Source organism: Numenius arquata, chromosome 23 (genome assembly GCF_964106895.1).
Source record: "Numenius arquata chromosome 23, bNumArq3.hap1.1, whole genome shotgun sequence".
NCBI classification, from domain to species: domain Eukaryota; kingdom Metazoa; phylum Chordata; class Aves; order Charadriiformes; family Scolopacidae; genus Numenius; species Numenius arquata.
This window is the reverse complement of record NC_133598.1, coordinates 5878784-5905043: the sequence shown is the minus strand read 5'-3', so window position 1 is coordinate 5905043 and position 26260 is coordinate 5878784. Positions and strand designations below refer to the sequence as shown.

The 26260-nt window shown below is 57.4% G+C and overlaps 1 protein-coding gene across 2 annotated transcripts in view; it reads right to left on the bottom strand.

Moving 5' to 3' along the window:
- Positions 1–3559: 3559 nt before the first annotated feature.
- The window catches only part of SKAP1 (src kinase associated phosphoprotein 1), a 157278-nt gene continuing 134577 nt past the window's right edge, over positions 3560–26260 (bottom strand). Inside the window, exons 10-12 of one of the 2 annotated variants that reach the window (XM_074162788.1) lie at positions 23482–23544; positions 17378–17490; positions 3560–3678 (exon numbers count right to left, since the gene is read on the bottom strand). In XM_074162788.1, the coding sequence (XP_074018889.1) occupies positions 3577–3678; positions 17378–17490; positions 23482–23544 (278 nt within the window). In that variant the 3' untranslated portion in view covers positions 3560–3576. Of the gene's footprint in view, positions 3679–17377; positions 17491–23475; positions 23545–26260 lie in introns of both variants that reach the window. The other variant, XM_074162790.1, reaches the window with a different exon arrangement.

Here is a 26260-nt window from a genome sequence, read left to right as displayed (position 1 = left end):
AAATAAAAATGAAGTAGAAGAGACTTAACTGGTTGCTGGCAACGGTGTGTCCTCGCTGCGTGGGCGGAGGGAGCAGAGCCGAGGCTGAGCTAATTGCAGATAGATGGCTTTGGGGGGGGGGGGGGGGAGAAAAAAAGGGGGTTATTTGCACCTCTCACCGTGGGGCTGGAGCTGCTGAAACCATGGGGGTGAGACCCTGCCCTGGGCAGCAGAGAGGTCCCCCGGGGCCAGCAGGGGATGCTGGGGACAGCCAGGGCTGAGGGGGTCCAACCTTGGCCCCGAAGTGTGTTTTGCAGCACTGGGCCTGGCTGCGGGGGGGTCTTAGCCCTATATGGGGGGGGGGGGGGGGGGGGGGTGTCTCTGCCCTATGTGTGGGGCCAGGATGGACAGGGAAGGGTAAGAGAGGGTTGGAAACCCGACGAGGCGCATCCAAAATGTCAGGAGAAGTTCATTGCGAAGGCTGGCAGCTGCTGGCGTACCGGAGCCCCGCTGCCATTGGCTGCCCCCCCCTTCCCTCATGAATATTCATGTATATTCATGAGCGTGCGGCTCCAAATGGCGCAGCTGTGAGGCCAGCTGTGCCCACAGAACCGCTCCTGCGCCCACGCGCGCCCTCGCCCACGCGTGGCCTTTGCCTCTTGCAGGCAACGTGCCCTCGGCTGGGGCCGTGTCCTGCCCTCCCCCCCCCCCCCCCCAACTCCAGGCTCCCTGTGGTCCCCCCGCAGGGTTGTCACTGCCAGCTTGGCCTGGCACAGCCACATCCTTCCCTTGACGCCTTGCCAGGAGCCAGCCGGCCCCGGGGCTTCCCTCCGAAGGCGGATTTGGAAAGGGAAGCCCCTGGGGATGCTGGAGTGAGGGCTGTGTGTCTGTGTCCCATCGTGTGTGTCCCCCCCCTCACCCCTTTCTCCTGCCCCCTCGCAGGGAAGGGCCCCCGCGGTGCCCATCCTTCCCCCTCAGGGCTGCAGCCGCCTTCCCGAGCCAGGCAGGAATTATTTTTAGTGGTGTTGATCAGCTTTGCAAAGCTGTCGGGAAAACAGTGACTCAGAGGCAGCCCTGGCCATGGCGGGGGGAGCAGCCCTGCTCATAGGGAGCTGAGTGTCAGAGCCCCCCCCCCCCGCCTGCAGAGAGTCCCTGGAGTGTGTGGGGGGGTGTCCCACGCGGGTGGCACCGTTGCAGGGCTGCTTTGCTGCAGGGGCTGGGGGGGATGACAGTCCCCTCTGCCACGCATGGGGCTGGCTCAGCCCCTCGTATCTGCCGCGTTGGGGGGGGGTGGGGGGGTGGGAGGGGGGTGATGGCAGCCAGTGAGTCAGCTCTGGGCACGGAGCCGCAACCCCATCACCTGTGTGGGGGTCAGGGATACAGCAGGGGGGGGACAACGACACGACACACTCAGAACCGCTCAAGGTAACCTTCCGCAGCCAGAGCAGGCGAGGATGGCTTGCCCCCCCACACCCCCCCCCCCACCCCGGGCACCGTCCCTGCGCCCTCGCAGCCTGGCACGTCTCTCTCCTCCCCACCGCCTGCCAGAAAAACAGCCTCGCCGCTTGGAAGGGGGCCAGGCTCTCCAGACAGCGCATCCTCACCATCCTCACCCCCCACCCCCAAGCAAAGGCTGGCTTGCAAGTCTCTGCAAACAAACCAAACCGTGGTGCTTCCCCCCCCCGCCCCAACTCCCCGATGCAACACCCCCGGCAACATGGGGGGGGGGGGGTGTGTGTGTCCTGCGCTGACCTGGGGCTGGAGCACCCCCTGCTTGGCCAAAGCATCCTGTGCCCACCTCCCTCTCCCATCCCCCCCCCCTCCCCAGCCCCTCCTCGAGCAGAGCAGGATGGTCTCAGCTCAGGCATCCTGGGGGAGTCGGGGGCAGGATCAGGCCTCCTGATGCTCCAGCATCGGGGCTGGTAACGGGGTGCAAATGGCCATTTTCTGTACGTAGGACTGGGGCAGATGCATCCAGCCAGTCCCAATCCCTGGTCCTTTTGGCACCAGAGCATCCTCCTGGGCAAAAAAGCATTGGTTCCCCCTTGCCGGGATCCCAACAAGCTCCCAGAAACGATGCTGGAGGGATGGATGCTGGCCCTGCAGCTGCCTCCAAAATGAACTATTCCTTGCAAGATGCTCATGGAGGGGGAAATGGAGATGGGGGAGAGCTGAGCATCGCGCCGAGGGGCAGAGCAGAGGGAGCGTTTCTCTCTCCGGGCGCACGGATGCCTCCTGCCCTGGCACAGGCTCCCGCGACTGCTCAGACCTGGGGCTGGAAGAGCAGTTTGGGAGCACCGGGGGGATTTGAGCCGAGCTCATGTCCTGCCAAGCTGAGCTCTGGGCCTACGGGGTCCCCCTGGTCCCACTTGGCTTCCAGACATCTGCCCAGCTGTGCTTCGGTCCAGCTGTTCGGCCGATGCCCGGACTCACCCCGTGGGCGATGCTTCTGCTTTGGCACCGAGCGCCCCAGCGGTGGCTACCGGGGCTGGGCGGGGTGTGTGTGTTTCTGGCCCAGCCCAGGGGGTTTGGGCACCCTCCCCGGGAAGGCTGCAGTCAGCAGGTACTTACCACCATCTAGTGGCCCTTCAGCCAAGTGCGGGAGGAGGAGGAGGAAGAGGAGGATGCGCTGGGTTAATCCTCAGTCATGGGCCGGGATGGGCCTGGACCAGAGGGCTCTGGGGGATGCTCGGAGCTGGGGCTGGGGGTGAGGGGCCACTTCCCGCACCCAGCTCCGGCTCCGACCCCGCAACGAAGTCTGGAGCAGCCCAAGATGGGGAGGAAAATGGCTTTATTGTCGGTTGACAGCCCCTCGAGCCCCCACCATGCCTCAACGGCATCGCAGCGGGTACCACGGGGCAGAGCTCTGGGACACCGTGCGCGGCTGGGTGATGGGACGTGGGTCTCGTCGTGTACTGGGTGCTCGCAGCCGGGGGAGACTGGTGGTGGGGACGGTGTCACCGGTATCTCAGCATGGCCAGGGAGAGAGAAGCACCTGGATTCAGGGTGGGGGAGAGGCACGGGTGACGGTGGGGAAGGGGACACCGAGACGCAGGCTGGGAGTGACGCAGCTACACGCATCGGTGACTCGCGGGGACAAGGAGGGTGGGAGATCTCCAGGAGAACGGGGAGGTCTCGCTGCCCCAGGCAGGTGTCATGACTCTGCCTCTAACTTGGCTGCAACCCCCCTCCCCTTTCCCAGCCCTGACCCGTGCCTCAGTTTCCCCCAGCTCCCACACGCCTCCGTAGCGGGGTCTGTTTGGGAGAAAAACACTGCTCGGTGTCAGTGTTGGTGCCAGAGCCGCTCACACACAGCTCTCCGGGTCCGGGGGAGGCGGCTGCGGGGCTTTTAGCACGTTTGTCCCATGGAGCTTGAAGGATTTGAAATCCGGGGAGGGACACGGGGCAGGGTGGTATCGTCCCTGAACCGCGACTGTGGTTCCCGGTCTCGCCTGCTCCCAAGTAAAATGGAGACCAGGAGATGGAGCCAAAGACAGTCCCTGAGGCTCGGCACCCCAGGAACGGAGCCACCCCCGCTCCCCACCCCCGGTGAGCGCGTCCCTGGGGTGCCACCTCTCACCTGGGGCGTTGCGGTCCTCATCGCTCCTCTAGCTCGTAGGCAGCCACCAGGTAATCCTTCGGGACGATCCCGACCACGTTGTTGAGCTCTCCCACCCACCAGCCGTACACGTTGTACTCCTGGGGGGACACAGAGCGAGAGACCTGGGTTTAGTGCCGGGGTGGGGGATGCAGCTCAGGTCCCTTTCCTTCGGTATCTGGCAGAAAATACCCCAGTCCCACCTCTCCCCCTTCCCCCTGTCCCGCTTTCCCCCTTGGCTCTGGGTCTTGAGGCTTGGGGCTCGCTCGGAAACTCACCATTTAATTCCCACCCTGGTATTTTGGGGTATTTTAGTTACAAATGGCAACCCTCGGGGTATCCCAGGCCCCAACCCGGAGCTCTGTGAAGCCCCTCCAGGTGGATCGTGCCTGGATAACACCTCCCCTCCCCAGATTTACGTGTGATTTTCCCCCGACGGCAGATATTGGAGGCAAATAATAACAGAGAAAACCTCCCCCCACCTCGTGTGCGAGAGGAGGGGTTAGCACGTAACAGGCGTAAGAAGTTTGCCATCAGAAATCAAAATAGGAGATTATTTTTCTTATTTAAAGGAGGTGTTAAAAGTGATGTGCACAGCAGCACATCCCATCCCATCCCATCCCATCCCATCCCATCCCATCCCCCGCCCCGGCCTGTCTGGGGCGTTTAATGGGTCCCTGAGTTTGTCAGTGCTTCCCAAGAGGGAAAGGGCTTTGCTCAGGAGAGGGGCTGAGAGTCACCAGGGACAGACATTACTCCCGACAGAGCCAGGGAAGGATCCCAGGAGTCCCCCTGCTCTCCGGGGTTGGGATCCCGATGCTCTCGGGGGGGGGGGATCCACACCCCAACAAACAGTACCAGCACCCAGTCAAGCCCCCGCGATGCTGCTGGAGAGGAAGGAGCGGGGAGGGACGGGGGCAACACCCCCCTGCCCCACCATCCTCACCATCCGGGGAGGAAAAATCCTGCTGCAAAACCAGAAGGAAAAAAAAGAAAATTGGGTCTATTTGCTGGAGACCCGTGGGCAGAGGGGCCGAGGTGCACCCCAGGGTGTAACGGGGAGCCCCCAGCCTCCGCTCGCCGCTTCCCCCCCCAGCTCTTAACGCTATGAGGTATTTTAAAATAATTTCTGCTTTGATGAATTGCCGGGTAGTCCGCGATTGCTCATAATCAAAGGGAGGAAAATGCAAATGAGAGCCAGCCGAGAACTCGCGGCACCGAGCGTTTATTTCACTGCACAGTGCCAAAAAGAATTAAAACAACATTAAACTCCCAGCAATAATGTTTAAGTCCTCGTTTCCAAGTGCCAAATTGCACCACTCTGGATCATACAGATGTTCGTTAATTATGCTAATTTTTATTAAACTATTAAAACGAGGAGTGCACTGGCACAGCAAGGCAGAGCCCAGTGCAGGGTGAACTCTGCTCTCTCGTCTGGAGGTGCTCATTTACATCTCGCTGATGCCTGATACTGGGTTTTGGAGGGGGGGTGGGGGGGTGGGATGATGATGAGGAGGAGGAGGAGGAGGGAGTTCTGAGGATGGTTTTGCTGGAATCTACCTAATTACACGCTAATGGGGCCTCTGTGCTCAGTACCTGCCTGGACTGGGTTGAGTGGGGAGGGGGGGTGGTGGTGGGGGAAGTAATTTAGCTGAGACTTCACAGAAGGGACTGAAAACCCACTAATCGGGAAGATAATTGCCCCAGAGAGGCCGGTGGGCCCCGAGCGTGGGGGTACAGCGGCACTGGGAGAGGGGAGTGGGATGCTCTGCCCACTCCCCCCCCCCCCCCCCGGCTTCACCTCCATCAGGTGCTGGAGGCAGCACCCATGGGTGCTGATGCCATGCCGAGAGCCCCCGGGAGCCGTGGCAGCACCGAGCATCAGCCAGGACACAGAGCAAAACCGTTGCTCGGCCCCATCCCCAGAATGGCAGCAGGACTGGGCAAACTGGGAACCCAGTGCCCTTTCCAGGCTGGCATCTCACAGAGAACTGGATTTGGGGGTCACCCCAATACCCCGGCAGCCATCCGCCCTCCCCAGCCATCCTCACGATGGCCTCGCTCCGCTCTGGAAACGCTGTGATTTTCTCCCAGAAGGAAGAAAACCCCTCAAAGCGCTTTTCCATGTTTTGTTCCCGTGTTTCCCCCCCCCCAGCCCCGGTGCCGAGCAAACCCCAAGCAGCAGACGCTCGTTGAGATAATCGCCCGCAATCGGGGCTTTTATGGCGGGCTGGTGCACGGGGCCGTAAAAGGCTTTTATGCAGCTCATCTCCATCCACCAGGGAGAAGGAAAAAGGGGGAAAAGAAACGCCAAGACGACAATCACAACCCGGGTTCTCTCCCTGCCTCACACCACGGCTCCTCCAGCGTCACCCGGGGAGATGATGCTCTTCCGAGGAGGGGGAAAGCGGAGTCCCCCAATGACCCAGCTGCAGATTCCCCCTCTCCCCATCAGGGGGAAATGTCCCACAGCCCAAGCCCGAGGTCACAGAGGCGGTGACGGGAACGTGGTCAACTGTCCCCTGCACGGCCTCAGATGGATGGCCGCCTGGTGGGACCCTAAATGTGCAGCCACATCCACCAAGCTCCAACTGTCCCATTCCAAGGTCCCTCCTGCTCCTCGCCCGGACTCTCTCCCTCCACCGAGTGCCTCAGGGATGAGATTTACTCCCCCACCGGTGCTCCCAAGCTCTCCTTGCCACCGCGCTCCTTCGCCAGCCCTCGTAAACAACCCCCGTCGGGCTTCGGGAAGGCCATTAATCACCCCCCCCCTTCGCACAGAAGATCAATGACGCTTTGATGGATGCCGAAGGAAAAGCCAATCAGTCAGGGACTTATCGGTTTATGATTGCTCGGCCCCATTATTAGTGCGTGTGTGTCATACATTATTGTTAGGAAAATGGAGGAATCTAATTCCTGGATGAGGTATGGCGGGCGTGCGAGGGGTCGCCTGACACCGGGGAGTTTTATACCAGGTCAGCTATACATCTATTTACCTCGAAAACCAGCTCGGAGCTGCAGGAAGCTCTGAAATCCTGGGGGCTACCTGTCCTTGGGGGATTCGGAGCCGGCGGCAGCTGAGGGACGTGGCTGGGAATGCCGCTTCCTTGGCACATCACCCAGTTAATTTGGGTGATGGTCTCCCTTCACTTCAGATCATGGCCCACCATTACCCCCCCCTCCCCGGCTCCTCTTTTGTAGGGTAAATCCCTATAAAAATAAATGATTCCCACTTGCTTCCAATGATTCAATTCTCAGCTGCTGCGAGGAGCTGAGGACACGCAGCTGGGGCTGGGGCTGGGACATTGCTGCTGCCCCCTGTCCCATCTGCAGTGCCTGCTCCCGCATCACCTGGGGTGGCCATGGTGTCCCATCCCACTGGGGTCCATGTGTCCTATTCCATCAGGGTCCGTGTGTCCCATCCCACCAGGGTCCATGTGTCCCATCCCACTGGGTCCATGTGTCCCATTCCACCAGGGTCCCCATGTGTCTCATCCCACTGGGTCCATGTGTCCCATTCCACCAGGGTCCATGTGTCCTGTCCCATCCCACCAGGCTCTCCACATCCCAGCCCAGGGGGAAGAAACAAACAGACATAAGGGTCTCGGAGCAAGCAGTACTGGGGGGCTGGCGGTAGAGGGAGAGGAAGGTGACAGTCCCCAGCTGGGCAAGGCCAGGCAGAAATGACCACCAGGGCCAGGGGGAGGCACTTGGGTGGCTTTGGCAAGGACAACGGCGCAGCTCTTCCTGGAGATGAGTTCTCAGTGGGGAGACGGCCTGACCGAAGGAGTTCAGGATTTAGCCCATGAGCCATTTCCCGTTAAAAACAACAAACCAACCAACCGGCCGAGCAGGGCAGCACCAGGGACCAAGGCTCCCGGTGACACACACACACCACGGCGGTGGCACAACCTGCCTTGGGGGTACCGACACAGATGGGGCAAGAGGGACGCACGTCCCTTGGGGCACCCCAGGGTTGGCCGGCCGGGGCTTGGGAGGGAGGACACACACACACACACACGGCATAGCAGGGGGGACACACGGCCAGGACAGACAGACGGCGGCGGCGCGGGAGCGGGCAGAAGGTGCAGCTGGAGCCCCGCCAGCCGCCGGGGACAGACCGGGAGACAATAGCGGTGGCAGCATCCGATCGGCGGCGCTGATGGGATTGGGAGCCCATGTGAAACTGCCGTATTAATATTTATTCCATCAAGCGCGCGGCTCCCAGCCCTGCGCGGCTCCGGCGCGCTCTGACCGCAGTACCAACCCTCAGGCACCGCAAACACAATTTGAAAACAATGTGACGGAAATGTTTAATCTGCTCAGCCCATCTGTGCTGCGTATTTCTCCAGATCTCCCTGAGAGAGGCGCCTTCGAATCTCCACATTGCCTTTAATATTCTCCTAAATCACCTCCCCACTGCACTTCAAGGGCCATTGCTACAATATCACAGGTTCATCGAGAGTGCACGGGAGAAAGGGGGGGGGGGGGGGTTCAGGGAGGGGAGGGTGAGGGACGGGGGTGTCGGCTGGGATATTTTTTATTTTAAAATATTTCCCAGGGATGGTGTTCCTGTGCCCCTCGGACAGGCGAGAGGAGGAAAAAAAAAAAAGGAGGGGGGGGGGTGGGTTTGGAAATCAGAGGGAAGTTATTGTGCTGTTGCTGGGAGGCGATTAGCGAGGCTGTTTAGAAGCAAACAGGCTGGAATGGAGCAAAAATCATTTCCAAAGAATCGCTTTTATTAATCTCCTTCCTCGGCCGCTCGCTTTCGCGTGCGGCTGCCGCTGTTCCTCCCTCCGGAGGGTTCCATCCTGCTCCGAACTTCACACGCAAAACGGGGGGGGCGGATGCTGGGGTGAGGGGGGACACCCCGAAGCAAGGGCAGCCTGGGGTGGGGGTGGGTTGGTCCCGCACTCCTGGGTCCCCTTTCCCTGGCACAATGGTGACCTAGAACCGAGATGCTCCAGCTCAGGTACATCCCCATTCCCTGCCTCAGTTTCCCCATCGCACCAAGACCGATCCCCCCCATGTATACTTAAAGGGGCTACAGGAAAGATGGGGACAGGCTTTTTGGCAGGGCCTGTCGTGATAGGATAAGGGTTAATGGCTTTAAACTAAAGGAGGGAAGATTCAGACTAGATCTAAGGAAGACATTTTTTATGCTGAGGGTGGTGAGACACTGGCCCAGGTTGCCCAGAGAGGGTGGGAGATGGCCCATCCCTGGAAACATCCCAGTCCAGGTTGGACATGGCTCTGAGCAACCTGGTCTGGTTGGAGATGTCCCTGCTCATGGCAGGGGGTTGGACTCGATGGCCTTTAAAGGTCCCTTCCCACCCAAACCAGTCTATGATGCCATCTCTACCAGGAGATCTCCACTCCCTCCCTGGGCTGCTGGGTGCTGCCACCCCCAAACCACCCCAGAGCGGTGGTGGTGGGTCCGAGGGGATGCACAGGCTGCAGGGGATGCATAGGGTCCAGCAGTACATGGGGTCTGGGGGGGTGCGTGGGGTTCAGGGGGGATTGTGGGGTGCAGGGGTGTGCGTCCAGGATGCACAGGGGTGCAGGTGTGTGTGGGGTCCAGGGAGCTGCACAGGGTGCAGGGGGTTTGTGCAGGATCCATGGGGTGAAGGAGATGTGGGGGATGCAGGGTGTGTGGGAGGGGGGGTTCCAGGGGGTGCACGGGGTCTAGGGGGATGTGTGGGGTGAAGGGAACGTGGGGGATGCAGGAGGTGGTGCACGGGTTCCAGCAGAGTGTGTGGGGTGCAGGGGGATCTGGGGGTGCGCAGGGTCCAGGGGTGTGTGCAGGGGGTGTGTGTGCAGGGTCTAGGGGGGTGCGGGGTCCAGAAGGGGGTGCAGGGGTGCGCAGGGTCCAGGGGGTGTGTGGGGTGCAGGGGGGTGTGGGGATGTGCGGGGTCCGGGGGGATGCGAGGATGTGCGGGGTCCGGGGGGTGTATGCGGGGTGTGGGGGTGTGCAAGGTCCGGGGGGGTGTGTGGGGTGCAGGGGGGTGCGGGGATGTGCGGGGTCCGGGGGGATGCGAGGATGTGCGGGGTCCGGGGGGTGTGTGGGGTGCAGGGGGGTGCGAGGATGTGCGGGGTCCGGGGGGTGTGTGCGGGGTCCGGGGGGTGTATTCGGGGTGCGGGGTCCAGGGGCTGTGTACAGGGTGCGAGGGGGGGGGGGCGGGGTGCACGGGGTGCGTGGTGCCCGGGGTGGGGGGGGAGGCGCGGTCGGTCGGTCGGTCGGTGCTGCATCCCCGGCGTTGCCATGGCAGCCGCTCCCGGCCGGGCTCCCGCATCCCCGGGGGCCGGCGCAGCCGGATCCACCTGCTCCTTCCCGACCCTCCGCGGGGTCATCGCCAGGTCGGCAGAATAAATGAACGTGAGCACTAATGATGTGTTTGCTGGCTGTTTATGCTCTCTGTGTGTCAGGGGCACTCACATTTAGAGAGCTCATTATGGCTGCAATTAGACTGCACCATTGCTAGATATTTAACTCCTTTTTCTTTTAAATTAGCATTTTAATAACGTGCTTTGAGCAGGGGAAACAAAATGACCATTTTTCACGGACAAACTTCCTAGCTGTAGGTGCAACTTTAATGGCAAAGTTGCAAGGGAGGTAAAATAAGCCCAGGCCTGGTCCCTTCCCACCTATCCCTGTCCTCTCCCCCTCCTCCCCGCCACCAGGAAAAGTTGGGGGGGGAGGAGAAAACCGGGAGAGACTTTTATTTGCTTTATCGCACACTCCATTTCCTAAATTTGTTCTGCAGCCAATTATTTTCACCTTTAAAGTCCCGAACGCTCACGCCTGATGAAAATTAGCAGCCATCTGAGTTAAACTCTGCCTGTGACCTGTGAAGAGGGCTCGAAATAATTGCGTACGTGTGTGTGTGTGTGTGCGCGCGCACACGCGTGTGCGAGGAGCCAGCCGTCCCCGAGTCCCCGAGCTGCGAGAGGGGAGCGGGAGGGTGCGATGGGAGCAGCCAGTGCCCATTATGTGATGGGTATTATCAAAATATCTTTATATAGTAACCCCCAGGGCCGCTTCCATGCAAAGGTCACGGCAATTATTTCCCCTTCATTCATAACTCTTCGGCTGGGTTATGGGACCGGGGAGGGGGGGCAGAGGGTGACGAGGGGACAGCCGAGGGGGTGGCTGCGGCGGGAGGAGGGATGGGGAGCGGCGGAGGGGACGCGGCGAAGGCGACGGCTCCGCCACTTCACCGGGAACTTGCAAAACCACCCATTTTCTTCGCACCCGCATCGCGAAGCCCAACCCCGGCACAAAGTCACGGCCTCGTTCCTCCATTAGGATTTATGCTCCTAATTAGCTGATGACCCCAAACCACCCATTTTTTCCCCCAGGGATTGCTGTGAGGGCTGCGGGGAGAGGGCTAGGGACACCCGGGGGTGGGTGCACTCGCTGCTGCCGGGCTGGGAGAGGGACCCGAGCTGGGACAGGGGGTCTCCAGGAGCAGGTGCCCCCCTCTGCCCTGGGACAGGGGGTCTCCAGGAGCAGGTGCCCCCCTCTGCCCCAACTCCCTTTCCCAGCCCCAGCCGCCTCCAGCCCCTTTCCGTACAACTGGCATCCCCCAGACACCCCAGGCCAGGACCAGGAGCCGGAGCCGGGACTCCCAGGGTCCCCCACACAGCCGAAATCACAGCGAGGGTCCCGAATCAGCAGGGAAGCCCAGCAGGGAGGAGAGGAGGGAGAGAGACGCAGCCTCTGCGAGAACGATGCTTTAAACGTTCCCTCTCTCGCCTCCGCTCGGCTGTACCTCAGACACCGCCGTTTCATAAATACAACGCGGGTAGTGCAGGCTGTAATTTGGTGATAGCTACCCCAGGACATATCTAGATACACTTCTGTTATTTTAATTAAATACTGCATTATGGTTTGTGACAACTTCATCGCTATAGAGTAAATGAATTTGGAATTAAAGTCTTACTTAGGCATTCCACTACTTCCCCCCCCCCCCCCGCTCCCCGCTTCCCCTCCTCCCCTCCACCCCTCCGCGTTACAAAGCAAAAGGCTATAAAATCAAGATGTTTGTTCATTTACAGATGGAGCAGCTTGGAAAAGGGAAAAAAAAAAAAAAAAAGGAGAAAAGGCGAGACGGTGTTGAAGCGAGCGCGAAAACACCGGTGGCTTCGAGCATCCTCGGCTGGAGGAGAGCACAAGGGGGGATGCTGAGCATTAACTGTGCGTGTTACCGTTACCCTCCGAACCCCGGCTCCTCCGAACGCCCCTTCTCGGGGCCGCGGGATTCCTGCCGTGTCCATGATTCTCATTTTTAAATCTTGATTTGTGACCGCTGGGGAGAGGACCAAGCGCTGGAAGTTTGAGACCTTTGAGGATTCGGTGTGTGGGAAGGGCACGGCCGGCGGCCGGAGACTGAGTTATGGCAAAGGGAAACTTTTTATCTTACGCCCGGGCCCGGGAGTTTCAATTCCATCCCTCTATTAACTCGTCCCTAATGAAACTAGACCGTACGTGACATTTTGCAATAGAACCGCTTTAAATGTTACCACATCAATTGGTTTAAATGTTACCCGCGCCTCATGAACCGGGAGATGGTTTTATAATTATCTCCGTCTCTCTCTAACGAACAAAGATTTCTACTGTCTGCTGGTATTTCACATTAGCCAAAGGAAACAAGGACGCCTGCTCCGAACGCGGGGGCTCAACAGGCTCAGACAAATAAAAACCTCACAAGTTTGGGAGGGTGGCAGAGGCGCTGCCTCTCACCTCCCGGCAAACCCACGCCGGATTTCAAACCTTCCTGATTTATTTGGCAATTGGGGTTTTTCACCCTCAGATCTCCTCTCGTTCCCTCTATTAAACACTCCCTCCCCCCCCCCCCCCCCAATAAAAACGGCTGGCGTCCATCCCCCCGCACCCGCACATATAGATGTATATAATATGTACATCCATAAACCGACGTCAGCCCGTGAAAGTTATGGCCGGGGAGGGATGGGTTTAACGCCGAGGCTCCGTTTTAATATTTCCCGTCGTCGCAACCCCAAGTGAAATTTCCACTTCCATTTACCAAATAAGCTGGGAAATCGTCGGGCATTTGTTAAGGCTGGAAACAAAAAGCTTCTTTTTTTTTTTTTTTTTAATTTTTCTTTCTTTTTTTTTTTTTGGCACCCATCTGAAACAGGGCATCGCCGCAAATGTCACACCCCACACCCCCCCCCCACCTCCCCGTCAGATTAGCGAGGGGCTCGTTACTAAATCTCTGTCTAATAAAGGCCGAGTTGACTCTGGAGGAGCTGCTGGTTATAACGCTGGCTTCGGAAAATGGAAGGATTGTCACACTTAAAGACACAAATTTCCCCCGTAATATATTCGAATGGAAACCTCTGAATCCAATACTACATGGGCATATCTAATAAATTCACAATATTTCAGCCTCAACAGCCTACAACGGTTAGTTTTAAAGATTTATGTGGTAAAAAATTACTCGGTGATGAATATAGTTTATTCTGTGCAGTATTGGAGGGTATAAGGAATTAAACTACTGTCTTTAACAGTGAATTTATTATTACCTCTGTCAAAGCCAAAGTCTTTAACAGCATTTATTATAAATTTCAGTGCAAAATAAATGGTCAGAGCACGCCTTAAACCTTAAACCCCCTGGCGGAATCACGTGCCAGCCCAGGAGAAGTTCATGGCCCGGGGGACAATGTCTCAGCATCCCCCCGAGACCACCAGGGCTGGTGTTGGGGTCCTGTGACCTTGGGGATGGGGCCACCGCTGTCCCGTGGGGACTGGGGTCACCCATCACGGAGGGCAGGATGGCACGCTCAGAGTTGGCACGGTGTGGGGTGAAAGCAGTGGGGTTGGGGCAAAAATTTGGGATAAGCATCAGGGATGTGAGGGTGAGCCCCTGTAGACAAGGAAATATTTGGGATGCAGCATCAGGGATGTGGGGGTGAGTCCCCATGGGTGGGGAAATATTTGGGATGCAGCATCGGGGACGTGCAGGTGGAGCCCCCATGGATGGGGCAAAAATAGGGATGCAGGATCGGGGATGTACGCACGAGTCCCTGTGGATATGGGGCAAAATTTGGGATGCAGCATCGGGGACGCACGAGCGCTGGGCATCGTCGGTGCTGCCTCCCCGGCACTTGCCCACCCTTTTGTCCTCGCCTGCGATGGGTGTCCCCTCATTTATAAAAATTACCTGGGAGGAATGAGGCTGCCAGGGGCTTGTTCTGGACGATTGGTTCCCGCCGGGGGGGCCAAGGGGGCCGGCGGGGGAAGGATGGCCCTCGCTTGAATTTGACCGGTGGGTGACCGTTGCCTTCCAGCTGACCCCGCCGTCCCATCCCCATCCCTCCCAACTCGGGAGCCTCCCAGAGGGATTATTAATGGGAGTCGAACGCCACCGAGCCCCGGGAGCCCATCTCCGCAGCCCACCCCACCCGAGACCCCGGGGGGCTGAGCCCACCGCCCTGGGATGTTGCTGCGCGCTGAGCCCCGACCGGGCTCATTACACCTGGGCTCCATCACCCATGAGGTTCAGCACAACGAGGTAGCGGGGGGGGCCCGTGGCCACCCCTGTGGCCTCTCCCCATGAGCGAGACGGCCCCAAATCCAGGCAAAATGCCACTAGATGTCACCACACGCCTTTCGCTCTGGGTCCGGGGTATGGGAATATGCCCCCCCCCTCCCCTTTCCCCCCCTGCTTTCATTGAAAGCAATTGAGAGAATTAACTTATCCGGTTTTATGGCCTGCTTGTCACATCCAACTAAGCCCACTTAAAATAGGAAGTCTCGCTGCATTCAAATAATTATCATAACGTACAAATCACTCAGCCAGGGGACAAGGGACCGGTGCCGGGGAAAGGGACGCGATGCCGGGGGTTTTGCCAGGATTACTGCTTCCCCCCCTCCCCGAATTAATTTTCCCTGTGTATCAGCCCAGCTGGGTGGCACTGAGTGGGGCAGAGGTGTTTTTTGGGGTCCCTGCAAAGCGGGGTGATGAGGTGGGGCTCTGCAGCTCCCATTGTGACCCCCCCAGCCCCATTATCCCCGTAGCACCAGGGTCCAATGAAGTGTCGGTGGCACTGGGGGGTGCAACAAGGAGCCTCCTGCCCTGGTTTGAGGGGACGATGAGAAAAGCCCTTGACAGTGGCATTTCCTGGACCCCCAGTCAAACCCTCCCGGCGCTGGCACGAGCGCCCAGGCGAGGGGACGGATGTGCGGGGACACAGCACCGGAGGGACCGCTCCAAGGAGGGATGCGGTGGGTGACGATGCTGCCCTTGCCCCGGGCAGGACCGAGCATCCCCTTCGCCGCAGCATCCCCCACCTTCCCGGTGCCCTCAGCCCCGAGTCCCCCCTCCCCGCCAAAGCCACCGATGTCCACTAACCCCCAAATCACTTCTCCCCGCTGTTGATGCTCGAAATGTCAGACAGGACCCGAGCAGCAGCCGGCGTGTGTTTCAAACACACCAGATGGATTTTTATATGAGCTACTATTTCATGTTCAGACAGAGCGACCGCGCCGCTAAAACGGCAGCCTCGGTGCTGCCGAGTTTGCTTCTGTGAGATTAATTCTGCGAAATTAATTGGGACAAGATTGAAAAGGAAATTAAAATGCAGCTGAGTGAACAGGCTTTTCAAACACCTTTCCCCCCCCTCCTTTCTCCTTCCCTTCGCCGCCTCCTTCCTTTCCCCCCCCACCTCCCTCATCCCCGGCCCCGCGCCTCCTCCGTTCTGCGGCGGCCACGAGCATCCGTCGCGCAAAGTAATTTACGGGGGAAAAGCTCTCAGGACCGATCGGTTACGTATGAGGGAGCCAGCACAAGAGTCGCAATCTGGAGCCACTGAAGAGAGCGAAAACCCTGCCGTGACTCCAAGCTGTGTCCCCGAGCTGGCGTTGGAGAGGGGGGGGGGGGGACCCGACCCGCTTGGCCGTCGGTGGGATGGACCGATGGGACCATCTCCTCCAGGGATGGCCATGGGTTGCTCCTGGCATCACTCCCCCCTGGATAAATGAGGTGATGAGCCAGGGCTGTGGGTCCAGTGCCCGGAGCATGTCAGCCCCGTCCTAGGGTCACTAAATGCCACCGTAAAGTGCTTTGAGATCCACAGACGGGGAATTCTTAGCCCTCCAGAAAGGGACGGTGCAGCCCAGACCCAGAGCTGCTCCCTGCTGCTGCCAGGGATGCAGCCACCTCCACAAAGACATGCAGGAGCCGGCTTCAAATTCACCAGCTAAAAAAGTCTGTGCCACGCTGGCTCCCAGCCATCAGGGAGGTCGGATGTGCCCACACCGGGCTTGGGGCCACTACAGCACTGGCAGTGCCCAGCTTGGAGCCCGCCGGGGCGAGCTGCTGTCCTGTCCCTGCTGCTGTGAGGATGTGCCTGGTGGGTCCGGCCTCGAGGGCTCTGATAGATGCACAAATCCTCCAAGGGGACATGTGACACTGCCACCGTGGCTCTCCTGCCCATCACTGCGGCGTCCGATCACCCGTGTCCACCCTGGGGCTGCCACCAGGACGCCAAACTCCATCTGACTCTTTTTCTCAGCTATAAAACATGGCCTTGGTCTTAACAAGCTGGAGACTTGGAGATGCTCTTCATCTCCAAAGGTCTGGACCCACAACAGTCAAGCCACTGCTACACGTGCCACCCGTCCCCACATCAGGTCCACTTGACCTTCCCCGGGTGGGTGCCCACCGAGGGCAGACGGGGCACAACCAGTGAACTGAATCCATCACTTTTTCCCGCGCCAGACTGGGGTGCAAAGCGCATTGTGAAACACCATCTGCACCACCCAACCCCACCCCCAGGTTCATCACTGTCCTTGGGGTGCAAAAGTGCATCGCAAAAACAAAGCGCAGCCCCCCCCGCCAAGTTCATTGGTGTTCCCGCGCCAGATTGTGGTGCAAAGGATGTTGGAAAACTCCACCAACAAAGTGCGGCCCCCTCAAGTTCATCACTGTTCCCACACCAGATCAGGGTGCAAAGGATGTTGAAAAACACCCCCAATAAAACTCAAGCCCCCCAAGTTCATCGCTGTTCCCATGAGAGATTGAGGGGCAAAGGATGTTGAAAAACACCACCAACAAAGTGCAACCCCCCAAATTCATTGCTGTTCCTGCACCAGATCGGGGTGCAAAGGATGTTGAAAAACACCACCAATAAAACTCAAGCCCCCCAAGTTCATCGCTGTTCCCGTGCTGGATTGGGGAGCAAAGTCCATGGCAAAACATCACCCATAAAACTCAACCGCCCCAGCCCATCGCTGGCCACCACGGTCCGGCAGGGACCAGCTGGGAGCCAGGACAGAGCCCTGCGGGGACAAGGAAGGTAGGAGAGGGTCACAGGCACCGCTGGCTCTGCTTTTGCCCCTGTGGACCCGCTTAATGCAAAGAATTTAATTTATTCACCTGCGTGCTGCTTTGCCGAAGGGAGCCCTGGTCACACCCGGCCGAGCAACTCAATTACCCCTGTAATACCTGAGCAACAGCACGTACAGACTCCATTACCATGGAAAAAATAAAATATAAAAAATAAAAGAATCTTGCTTTGGGGCATTTAAAATGCCACGTGTGAAGGTGGGGGTGGCATCGATGGGGCAGTTAGGGAGGGGGGGAGCGGGATGCCGGGGGCCGGTTCCCGCACGTACGTGCGGGAACCGGCCCCCGGCATCCCGCTCCCCCCTCCAGTAAATTGCTCGTTTAACTCCTCTTTGGACCTCGATTTTAACAAATTTCATCCACTTTTGACCTTGGAATTGAGGCCCAGCCCCGTAATGACGAAGACGGGGGCCGCCAGCGACGCTCTCACCTTGCTCAGGATGTAGATGAGGTCCCCGCGGTGGAAGGAGAGCTCGTCGGGGTGCTCGCCGCTGCAGTCCCACATCCCTTGGTAGTAATTGGCATAATCGTCCCGGCGACCTCCTGGGCACAAAAAAAAAAAAAAGGTGACGGGGAATTATGTGGGGAAATATTGGGGTTGTGGGGTGGGATTTGTTGGGGAAAAGAAGGAATTGTTGGTGTTCTTAGTTTTTGCGTTTCAATGAAAAGGCAGAGGCCAACAAGTTAACTGCAAGAAAAAGGGGCTGGTCAATAAATAAATGCAATATTTATCAATAAATACACATAAACACGTTGAAAGAATCATAGAATCATAGAATCGTCTGGGTTGGAAGGGACCTTTAAGATCATCTAGTCCAACCATCAACCTAACTCTGATGAAAAACCATCACTAAAAGGTAAAGGTTTCAGTTTTGGAAGACCCTGAATTCAAGCTGTTTCCTACAAACCACAAAGGGAACCAAAGATGCTTTTCCCTCTCTCTCAAGTCCCTCATCTCCTCCTCAGGCCCAAATCAAGCTGTCCCCAAAGTGGACATCCGTAACCCAGTCAAGAGGGGACATGTGGCACTGGTGCCAGCTCTGCTGGGCAGTGTCCCCATCACGGTGGTTGGAGAAGGTCCCAAACCTTCTAGATCATGATACAACCCCATAGCTCAGGTCTCCGTCTTCCCACGGATCTGTGAGTGCGGGAAGGCAGAGCCTTTGCTTGATGCCTGTGATCAGTGTCTGCTGTGGAAAAGGAGGAAAGGAAGGGAACATAAACCAGCAAACTCTTTTTTTCCTTTTTTTTTTTTTTTTTTTTTTGGAGACACAAATGATCTATTTGCTGAAAGCCGTGGGTTTGGGCTGATGGGACTGTTGGCAAACCATGCTAGGGCTGGCCACCACCCCGGACTAAATGTGCGCGTGGGTTTTCTGGAAAATGTCGCAGCAGCGTTTCCAGAATGAAACATTTCCATCTTGGCCATCCCAGAACAGCATTTCCCACCCCAGAAACTGGCCCAGACATCAGAGCCACCACGAAAGGTGGGTCCCAGCTGCAGCGGGGGGAAAACATCCCACCGTGCGATGGGACCAGCCCAGTCTGATGCCAAGGTCTTTCAGAGCCCCATGACTGGAGGAGATGCTGCTCTGCCCAGTTTGCAGACTGGGGAAGCCACTTGTCCCAGCACATCCAACAGATCCTTCACAGCATCGAAAAAACACCACCCAAAACCCCCCCAGATTCTCAGTTTTCAAGCACACAAAACTGTTAAAAACATGCTCCTGGACCGAAGGCTTCAGGCAGGAGACTGCTCCGATGGCACAGCACCAAGGCGGGGGTGAATCCAGATGTCACGACACGGACATCTCCATGATGTGACCCCTATGGATAATTAAACCCGGTAAAACCACGTTCTGCAGGGGGAGGCGTGGGATTCGAGCACCGGGGCTGTACCAGCGATGTGTGCTGCTCTGCCTCGCGGCTGCGCCCGGCCCAGAAAAGCATAAATAGAAAATCGCGAGCACATGTTGGAGGAAATGTTTCTAATATGGTATAAGGGACCGAGCGATAAGGGTGCATCTGGAGTGCTGTGCCCAGATTTGATCACCTAAATATGAAAAAGGACATTACAGAGATGGATAATGGCACAGCAGGGAGCGACTGGAATGACTCAGGGACTTGGGGAACTTAAATAGGCTGGGAGAGAAGAAAAAAAAAAAAAAAAAAAGTAGGTCTGCATCCTCTGCATCCTTTGGAAAGTATTAAAGGGGGAGCACACAGTGGCGAGGAAAAAGATTGTGAAGGGAATAGAAGGAGTAGGAGCTACTGAGTTATTTAAGCCTGTGCTAAGTGCAGGAACCAGAGGTTATGAACTGGAGGCAGAGGAAATATCAGGGCGTGCGGGCGCCGAGCAGGAGGATGAGGCAAGTGGCAGCTTTGGTGGGAGCCAGCAAATTGTGTAATTAACACAAAAGGTCATTACGGGAGGGTGGGAGGACAACACTGCGATGTGGAGAATAACGCGGTACCGGGAACGGTGCTCGGTACTGACCTACTGGTGTCCCCTGTGAGACAAGGCTGGGGACGAGCTGCTCTGGGGGTATTGAAAATATCAGTAATTCTATGGAGCATCATTATTAACTGGCTGAGATTTAACCATAGCGACCCCCTCCATCAGCCTCTGCTCCTCTTCGGAGTTCTGTTCTGTGTCACCAAAGCATTGGGAGGGGAAGGCGGTTTGGGTCAAGATAGAAAATACATCTTCCTTCAAGATGTTTTCAGAGCCAAAAGTGCCCGTTTTCCCCCCAGGGCAGGCACCCGGGCGCCTGCTCGCCCATAGGGAGGGCGCTGCTGGGAAGCCGGACTCAGCCTTGTCCCCAAAAACGCTTGGGAAGTGCCTCCCTATCCCACGTCTGCTCTTTCCTGCTTCTCAAAGGAACAAGAGGACCTCAGAGGCATCTGGCCACCGCGCCAAGGAACGGAGAGAGGAGAAGCCGTTGGTGGAACAGAGACTTTGCAGAAGCCGCACGCCTGAGCCTGGACTTGATACTCTGTGAGTGCAAAGGAAGAAAATTTTCCAGCCCACAGGAAGGTTTGCGCTCCCAAAAGCTTGTGTGTGTTTTTTTCCAGCTATGTCAGCTGCTGGGATGGAAGGTCTCACCCCTCCCTCCAACCCTGCCTTCAGAAGGTCAGAATTAATTGCATCAGATGAGGAAGGTGCCTCCCGATGAAAGCTCTGTGCTTTGCTCCCAGCCGCAGCTTCGAAAGCAACAAAGACAAAGCTACCGAGAACAGCCTCTTAAAATTAAGCCTGTTTGCAGAAAAGGGATCCTGCTTTGTATTTTGGCACTTAAAGATAAGGCCAGGCAAGGGAGAGCTTCACTCCGCAGCCTCCACGTGGGAGGGTGAACGTCCGTGATCCCCCCCCGCAACCTGCTGGGATATGGGTTGGATCAGGACAAACCATCCCAGGACTCCTGCATCCCCCTGCATGAATTCTGCTCGCTTGTACCGAAAAAAAAAAAAAGGTTTTAAAAAAAACCAAACCCCAACGCCCCGTCTAGACTTTTAAATCCGCGTCCAGGGCAGAGCCGTGATTTCAGTGCCGCTGATTTACACTGATGGAAGTGGGACGAGAGCCCGCTCCCGTCTTTAGGGGCCTTGGGGTCATTAAGAAAAACCAGCCAAACGTGACAACCGCATCGTTTTCTTCTGCAGCCCGAGCAGCCCCCGCGCAGGGGCTGGGGGAGAGGCACGATCCGCCCCAACCCCTTCGCCTCCGGGAGCGTTGCTTGAGAAGCCTGTTGATGCTGAAACCTAATGACAACCGTCCGCGGCTCCGGGGTTCTCAGGGCTGCGCTCGCGTCAGGTGAAACCTCCCGCCACGCGAAGCGCGGGGGACTGTGAAGAGGAGGCAGCGCTGCGAGGCTGGTTTTATTTTCTAAGTCGAGGAATTTTGCTCCCTTTGTACGCGACGGGTAAGCTCACGCTGCAGCAGCCCTGAACAGCCCCCCCCCGCCCCCGGCGCAGAAGGCAGGGGATTAAACAGCCTTGAGCGGAGCAAACGGGTGTCTTGGCAGGAGCAGCCTGCAGTTCTCAGCTGGATTTGCTGGGCTGCTCCGGCATCGTGGCATCCTTGTGGCTCTTGGAAATTAGAAACGATAGTTTTCCATTAGCCAAATGCTCATCTGGCACTCCGGCCGCGTGATATAATTAAGAAATAGCCCCTTCCCTCCCTCCCTGCAGCCCAACCCTCTGCTCAAGGACTCCCGTCATCTCTTGCTCGCCCTTGGTCCAGTTGGACAGAAATAACCGAGGCAAAAGGCACGAGGGTTGGGGTTCCCGGCGCTGCCATAACCTTTCCCTCTTGAAACGCAGCCCAGTTTTCCAGAGGGAAGAGTCTAATATATTATTTAGTGTAAAAAAAAAGAAAAAAAAAAAAAAACCAAAAAAAAACAAAACCAGACACAGGACTTAAAGCAATCATGACAATGCTAATAACTAAACCAGTTATAACGATTAACAACAATTACAACCGCCGGGCAGATGCTAATGAGTACGAGCAGGGTGTTTAAATGGCTGGCAGGGCTGTGACAGGCGAGAGCCAAAATCCTCAGGGTGGCCTTGGGGCACGGGTTTGTCGTCACCTCTGGCACCAGGCTGCCACGGAGCCACGCTCCGCTCCCCGCTGACCCCCACCTGGGGCTGGAAAACCCACGGGGGAGCTGCTTTTCTGCCACCCCCGTCCTTTGGACGGTGAAATGCTGGGGCAGTTGTGAAAGGCAAAGAAAGACGCGTGTGTCTGCGTCCATGTCCCATCACCTTCTGCTCTCCTTACCCCGCGCCCAGGCATCTCCACGGATAAATGTACAACCCCGCTTTAAGACCACGGTACAGTTTATAAAGACCGGGAACGTCCTTTTTTTCCAAGCTCGGGGTGCTGGTACCGGCTGCAGCTGCCACATGTTCTGGTGGCCAAATAAGTCATCGTGCCGTTGGAGGTGGGAAACAAGCTCCGCAAAACCAAAAGGAGCGGAGAAACGCTGAGGTGCTCCCGTCTCTGCAAACAGCTGGGACTCAGCCCTGTCTGCACTACCAGGATTTCAGTAGAAACAGGTCCGAGTGCCCTCCTGGGCTGGGGACAACTGGCCAGGGAACATCTAAGGGGGCACAAAGGGAACTGTTGGACCAGGCTTTCCAGAAATGCCAGGAATCACAGAATCATAGAATCATTTAAGTTGGAAAAGACCTCTAAAATCATCAAGTCCAACCATAAACCTACCACTGCCAAGTCCACCACTAACCCATGTCGCTCAGCACCACGTCTACGTGTCTTTTAAATACCTCCAGGGGCGGTGACTCCACCACTTCCCTGGGCAGCCTCTTCCAATGCTTGATAACCGTTTTGGTGAAGAAATTTTTCCTAATGTCCAATCTAAACCTCCCCGGCACAACTTGAGGCCATTTCCTCTTGACCCATCACTTGTTACTTGGGAAAGTCAGGCATGGGAGCTCTCAGACCACTGGGAGGGATAAAATAGCTGAGCAATGCTTGGGGTGCTCACGCCTTCAGGAGAGGACAAGCCAATTTAGACACCCACCACCCACAGCATCCAGCACTGAACCCCTCTGTTCTCCATCACCCATCAAGCAGGATCTCTGCTGTAGTTCCCTGGCTCCATCCCTGGGGTGAGACCATCCCCTCTGAGCTCTGGAGCGGGAGGATGGTGTGGGAAGCTCTCCTGAGCCGGGCTTTGCCAGGAGGAGGTGTTTTCCCATGCGGCGAGGAGGAGCGGGGCAGCAGGAAGCCCCCGGCCGGTCCAGCCCCGGCTGCTTGGACACAAGCGCCGCTTTCCGGCGCCGGGGAGGAAGCAGCGATGGAAAATCAAGCAGGTGGGACCAGGGAGGAAACAGATCTTCCGCTCCCATCCCACGGTGCAGGTCCTTAAGGAAAAAGCAGGGGTGGGGGCCCTGGCCACCGCGGCAGGCTCTCGGGCTGCTGGCTCCGGGCGGGCGGCGTTGGTTCCTGGGGTGGTGGTGCGTGTCCTTCCGGCTTCCCGCGCTGAGATCCCTCCCTGTGGCGGCTTCCTCTGGGCCATGACTCGCTTCCTGCCCTCTCTCCAGGTTGTTTCTGCCCCAGCTCCTCTCCCTGGCCCTTTGGGATACAGCGGGAGGGCTGGGTCCCTCTCTGCGGTCCAGGATGGGATGAGGGACAGGGACGGGAATGCCTCCATGGGACATCCTTCAGCACACAGATCTCACCAGGCAGGAGAGGGAGTGGATGCTGGGGCTCCTCCACGGAGAGCTCACTAAGGCCACCCCCCGTGGGGTGCCTGTCCAAAAAGGAGAGGCATCTCCCATACCCATAGTGTGGAGAAGATGGGGAGAGGCCCCCAAGCCCAAGTTATCTGAACTCCACCAGCTGCAGTCTCCTCTGTCACCCATCAGGATGCTCTTGGGACCTCTCCCATCCTCCACCACCCCTCCATCACCAACAGCACCCCAGGATGCTTGAAGGCGGCCGGACTCAGACGCTCCAACCATGACCTGGAGGTCCTTTGGGTTGGCCAAAGCAGAGTGGGCTCTTACCGCTTCTCTGTCTGCTCCCAGTGTCCTCGCTGTCCTCTGGGAAGGGGGGCTCCAGCTCCTCATCTGGGGGGGGAAACAGAGAGAGAAGTCAGGGGAAGGGCCGAGCGTTACTGCTGCACCAAACCCCCAGGCAGGCAGAAAGCTGTGAGAGCATCCGACTGTCAGAATAATAAATTCCCGGCTTAATTGCAAAGAGTGGAAGGGAGGAAGTCACAGATAATATTTTAAAACGTGTTGCATAAAAATATGAATTGTTGTTAACACTGGTAAAAACAAATCACTTATTATAGCCTCATAAATTTAGGCAGCACTTTGCCGGGTGCCCTATAGGAAGAGACGCTTCCCGTGCGGGACTCGCAGCCTGGAGAAAACGAGATGCTGAGGAGAAATGCCAGAACTGAAATGGGAGGAAGGATGGGGGACAGGAGCAGAAATTAAGGAGGAGAAAGAGGACGCCAGGCAGCAGAGGGCAGGTGGGCTGGCACGGCTACCCCGGCGGGGGGCGGAAGATGGAAGAAAATAGTAAGAAATGATACCATGGAAAAGGTTAAGGACTGGAAGTCATGGGGAAGCCCTGCAAAAATGGCTAGGGATTGACGGAAGCAAGGATCTACACACAAATAAGTTTAAATAAGATTATTTAACACCCAGCCAGGTACAACCCATCCAGCCTGAGCCGCTCAGGGTGCTGGGCTGAGTCGGGGGCACAGCACCCACGCTGGCTGCCATCGTAGCCTGGGCTTCCTTCCCCAACCACAAAGACTCAAAGCGACCTAAATCAAATAATACAAACAAAACCCAGTTCATAACCATTTCAAAAAGCAAATTGCTCATCTGCACCTCTCACACTGCTGCTGGCAAAGGGCTGGTGGGGTGCATGGGGTAGCCCTGGCTCAGCTGAGCCCGCTGCAGAAGAGGTGTCCCGGTTGGGGGGGGTGACACACCGCATCTCGGGGGACGTGGCTTTGCTGTCACCTTTGGGCACAGCCAACAGAAACCAAGCCTGGGTCTTCTGCTGATCCCAGGGCACCGACGGCAAGGCAGTGAAGTGCTGCTTCTCCTGCTCGGCACCTTCCGAGGACGCGGCCCCCGGCCCCAGCCCTCTCCCACCACCGGGAGCTGATCGATGCAAACCAGGTCAGGGCTCCGCTGCCAATTACAAATTGCATCCCGAGTCGGAGGGGTCACTGCAACTGCTCCCCCATTAGACGGGAAGCGGCACCAAAGATCTTTTCTAAATAAATCAGACTTTATTGTAAAACTCGGCCACTGACGAGACAGAACCTCGTTAGCATTGATTTTAAAATAAATTATTGAAAGTGGCTTTTGCCTGCTCTTTGCATTTGTAAAAGAGAACATAAATGTATCTGTAACAGCTCTCCCCCGCCGCGTCGTTCCCACACACGTGCCCCAAATCCTCGCATCTGGATTCCTTTATACTTCAACCAATGGCACCCAATGCCCTCATCCCACCCTGGCATGAGATGGAGGGGAGTGAAACCAGCTCCGTGCAGCAGGGAAACCCCAGAGCCACCCTCCAAAGCGGGGCAGCATCGTTCCCCCATTGCTGGGGGTCACATCTGCACCCAGAGGCTCCCCACGGCCACCCCCTCCTGCCATCCGTGCTGTGCACACCCCTCTGGCTCACGTCCTGCAGGGATCACATCCACCCCGGAGCCAGGCTGTCCTCAGGAAACCTATTCCCAGAGCCTCTCACACCTCCTGACACATGCACACACACACGCGCACACACACACACACACACACTCTCCTTGGGAAGCCTCAGCCGGCGCTGGTGCAGGAAAACATGTGCCAGGGAGGAAACGCTGGGTTTCCAGGATGAGCAAAGCTGTGGGAATCCTGTGTAGGGAGTGGGGCTGGCACTGCTGGCCCCTGCCTGGACCCGGTGCTGGGCAGCCCTGGGTGCCCCGATGATTCTGGGGATACGTCTCTGTCCTGCCTCCTCCCCATTTCCCTGGGGGCTCCCCCCACATTGCACCGTGGCTTGTGCCGTGACACGCTGGCCCTGGGCACAGTCCCCACAGATTCTGAGCTGTGCAATTCATGGAGGGAGCCCGTGGGGACACGAGGAGCCCCTTGGGGATGTGAAGAGCCCTGACCCCCCTCCGCAGCCTGTTGCATCCAGGTGTTTTTCTGAGTCACGTCTGGAAGCGATGCTCTGCCTTCCCCAGGCCTGGGTGTTTGAGCTCAGCCAATCTCTGGATTTTTATAGTGATGAATCAGAGAGAAATGCTGAAAAACGCATCTCCTGAGGTCATAGAATGGTTTGGGTTGGAAGGGACCTTAAAGCTCATCCAGTTCCACTCCCTGCCCTGGGCAGGGACACCTCCCACCAGACCAGGTCACTCAAAGCCCCCTCCAACCTGGCCTTGAACCCCTCCAGGGATGGGGCAGCCACAGCTTCTCTGGGCAACCTGGGACAGGGTCTCACCACCCTCACGGTAAAGAATTTCTTCCTAATATCTCATCTAAATCTCCCCTCTTCCAGTTTAAAACTATTACCCCACCTTCTACCCCCTGTGCTGCCTCCCCGTGCAGAGCATCACAACCATGGCCACACCACCCTCGAGAAAACACCTTTACATCCCCATGGGCAGCCCTGAGCACCCACGCTGGGGGGGTCCAGAGCCACCCTGCCCCAGCCTTGGGGGCAGGTCGGCCGTGCCCCCCACCGCTGCTTCGGAGCAGCCTGGGCGTTGGGCAGATTCTCAGAGGAGCTGTGTTTTAATGTAGCAATTTGATTCAATTTTCCACTCTA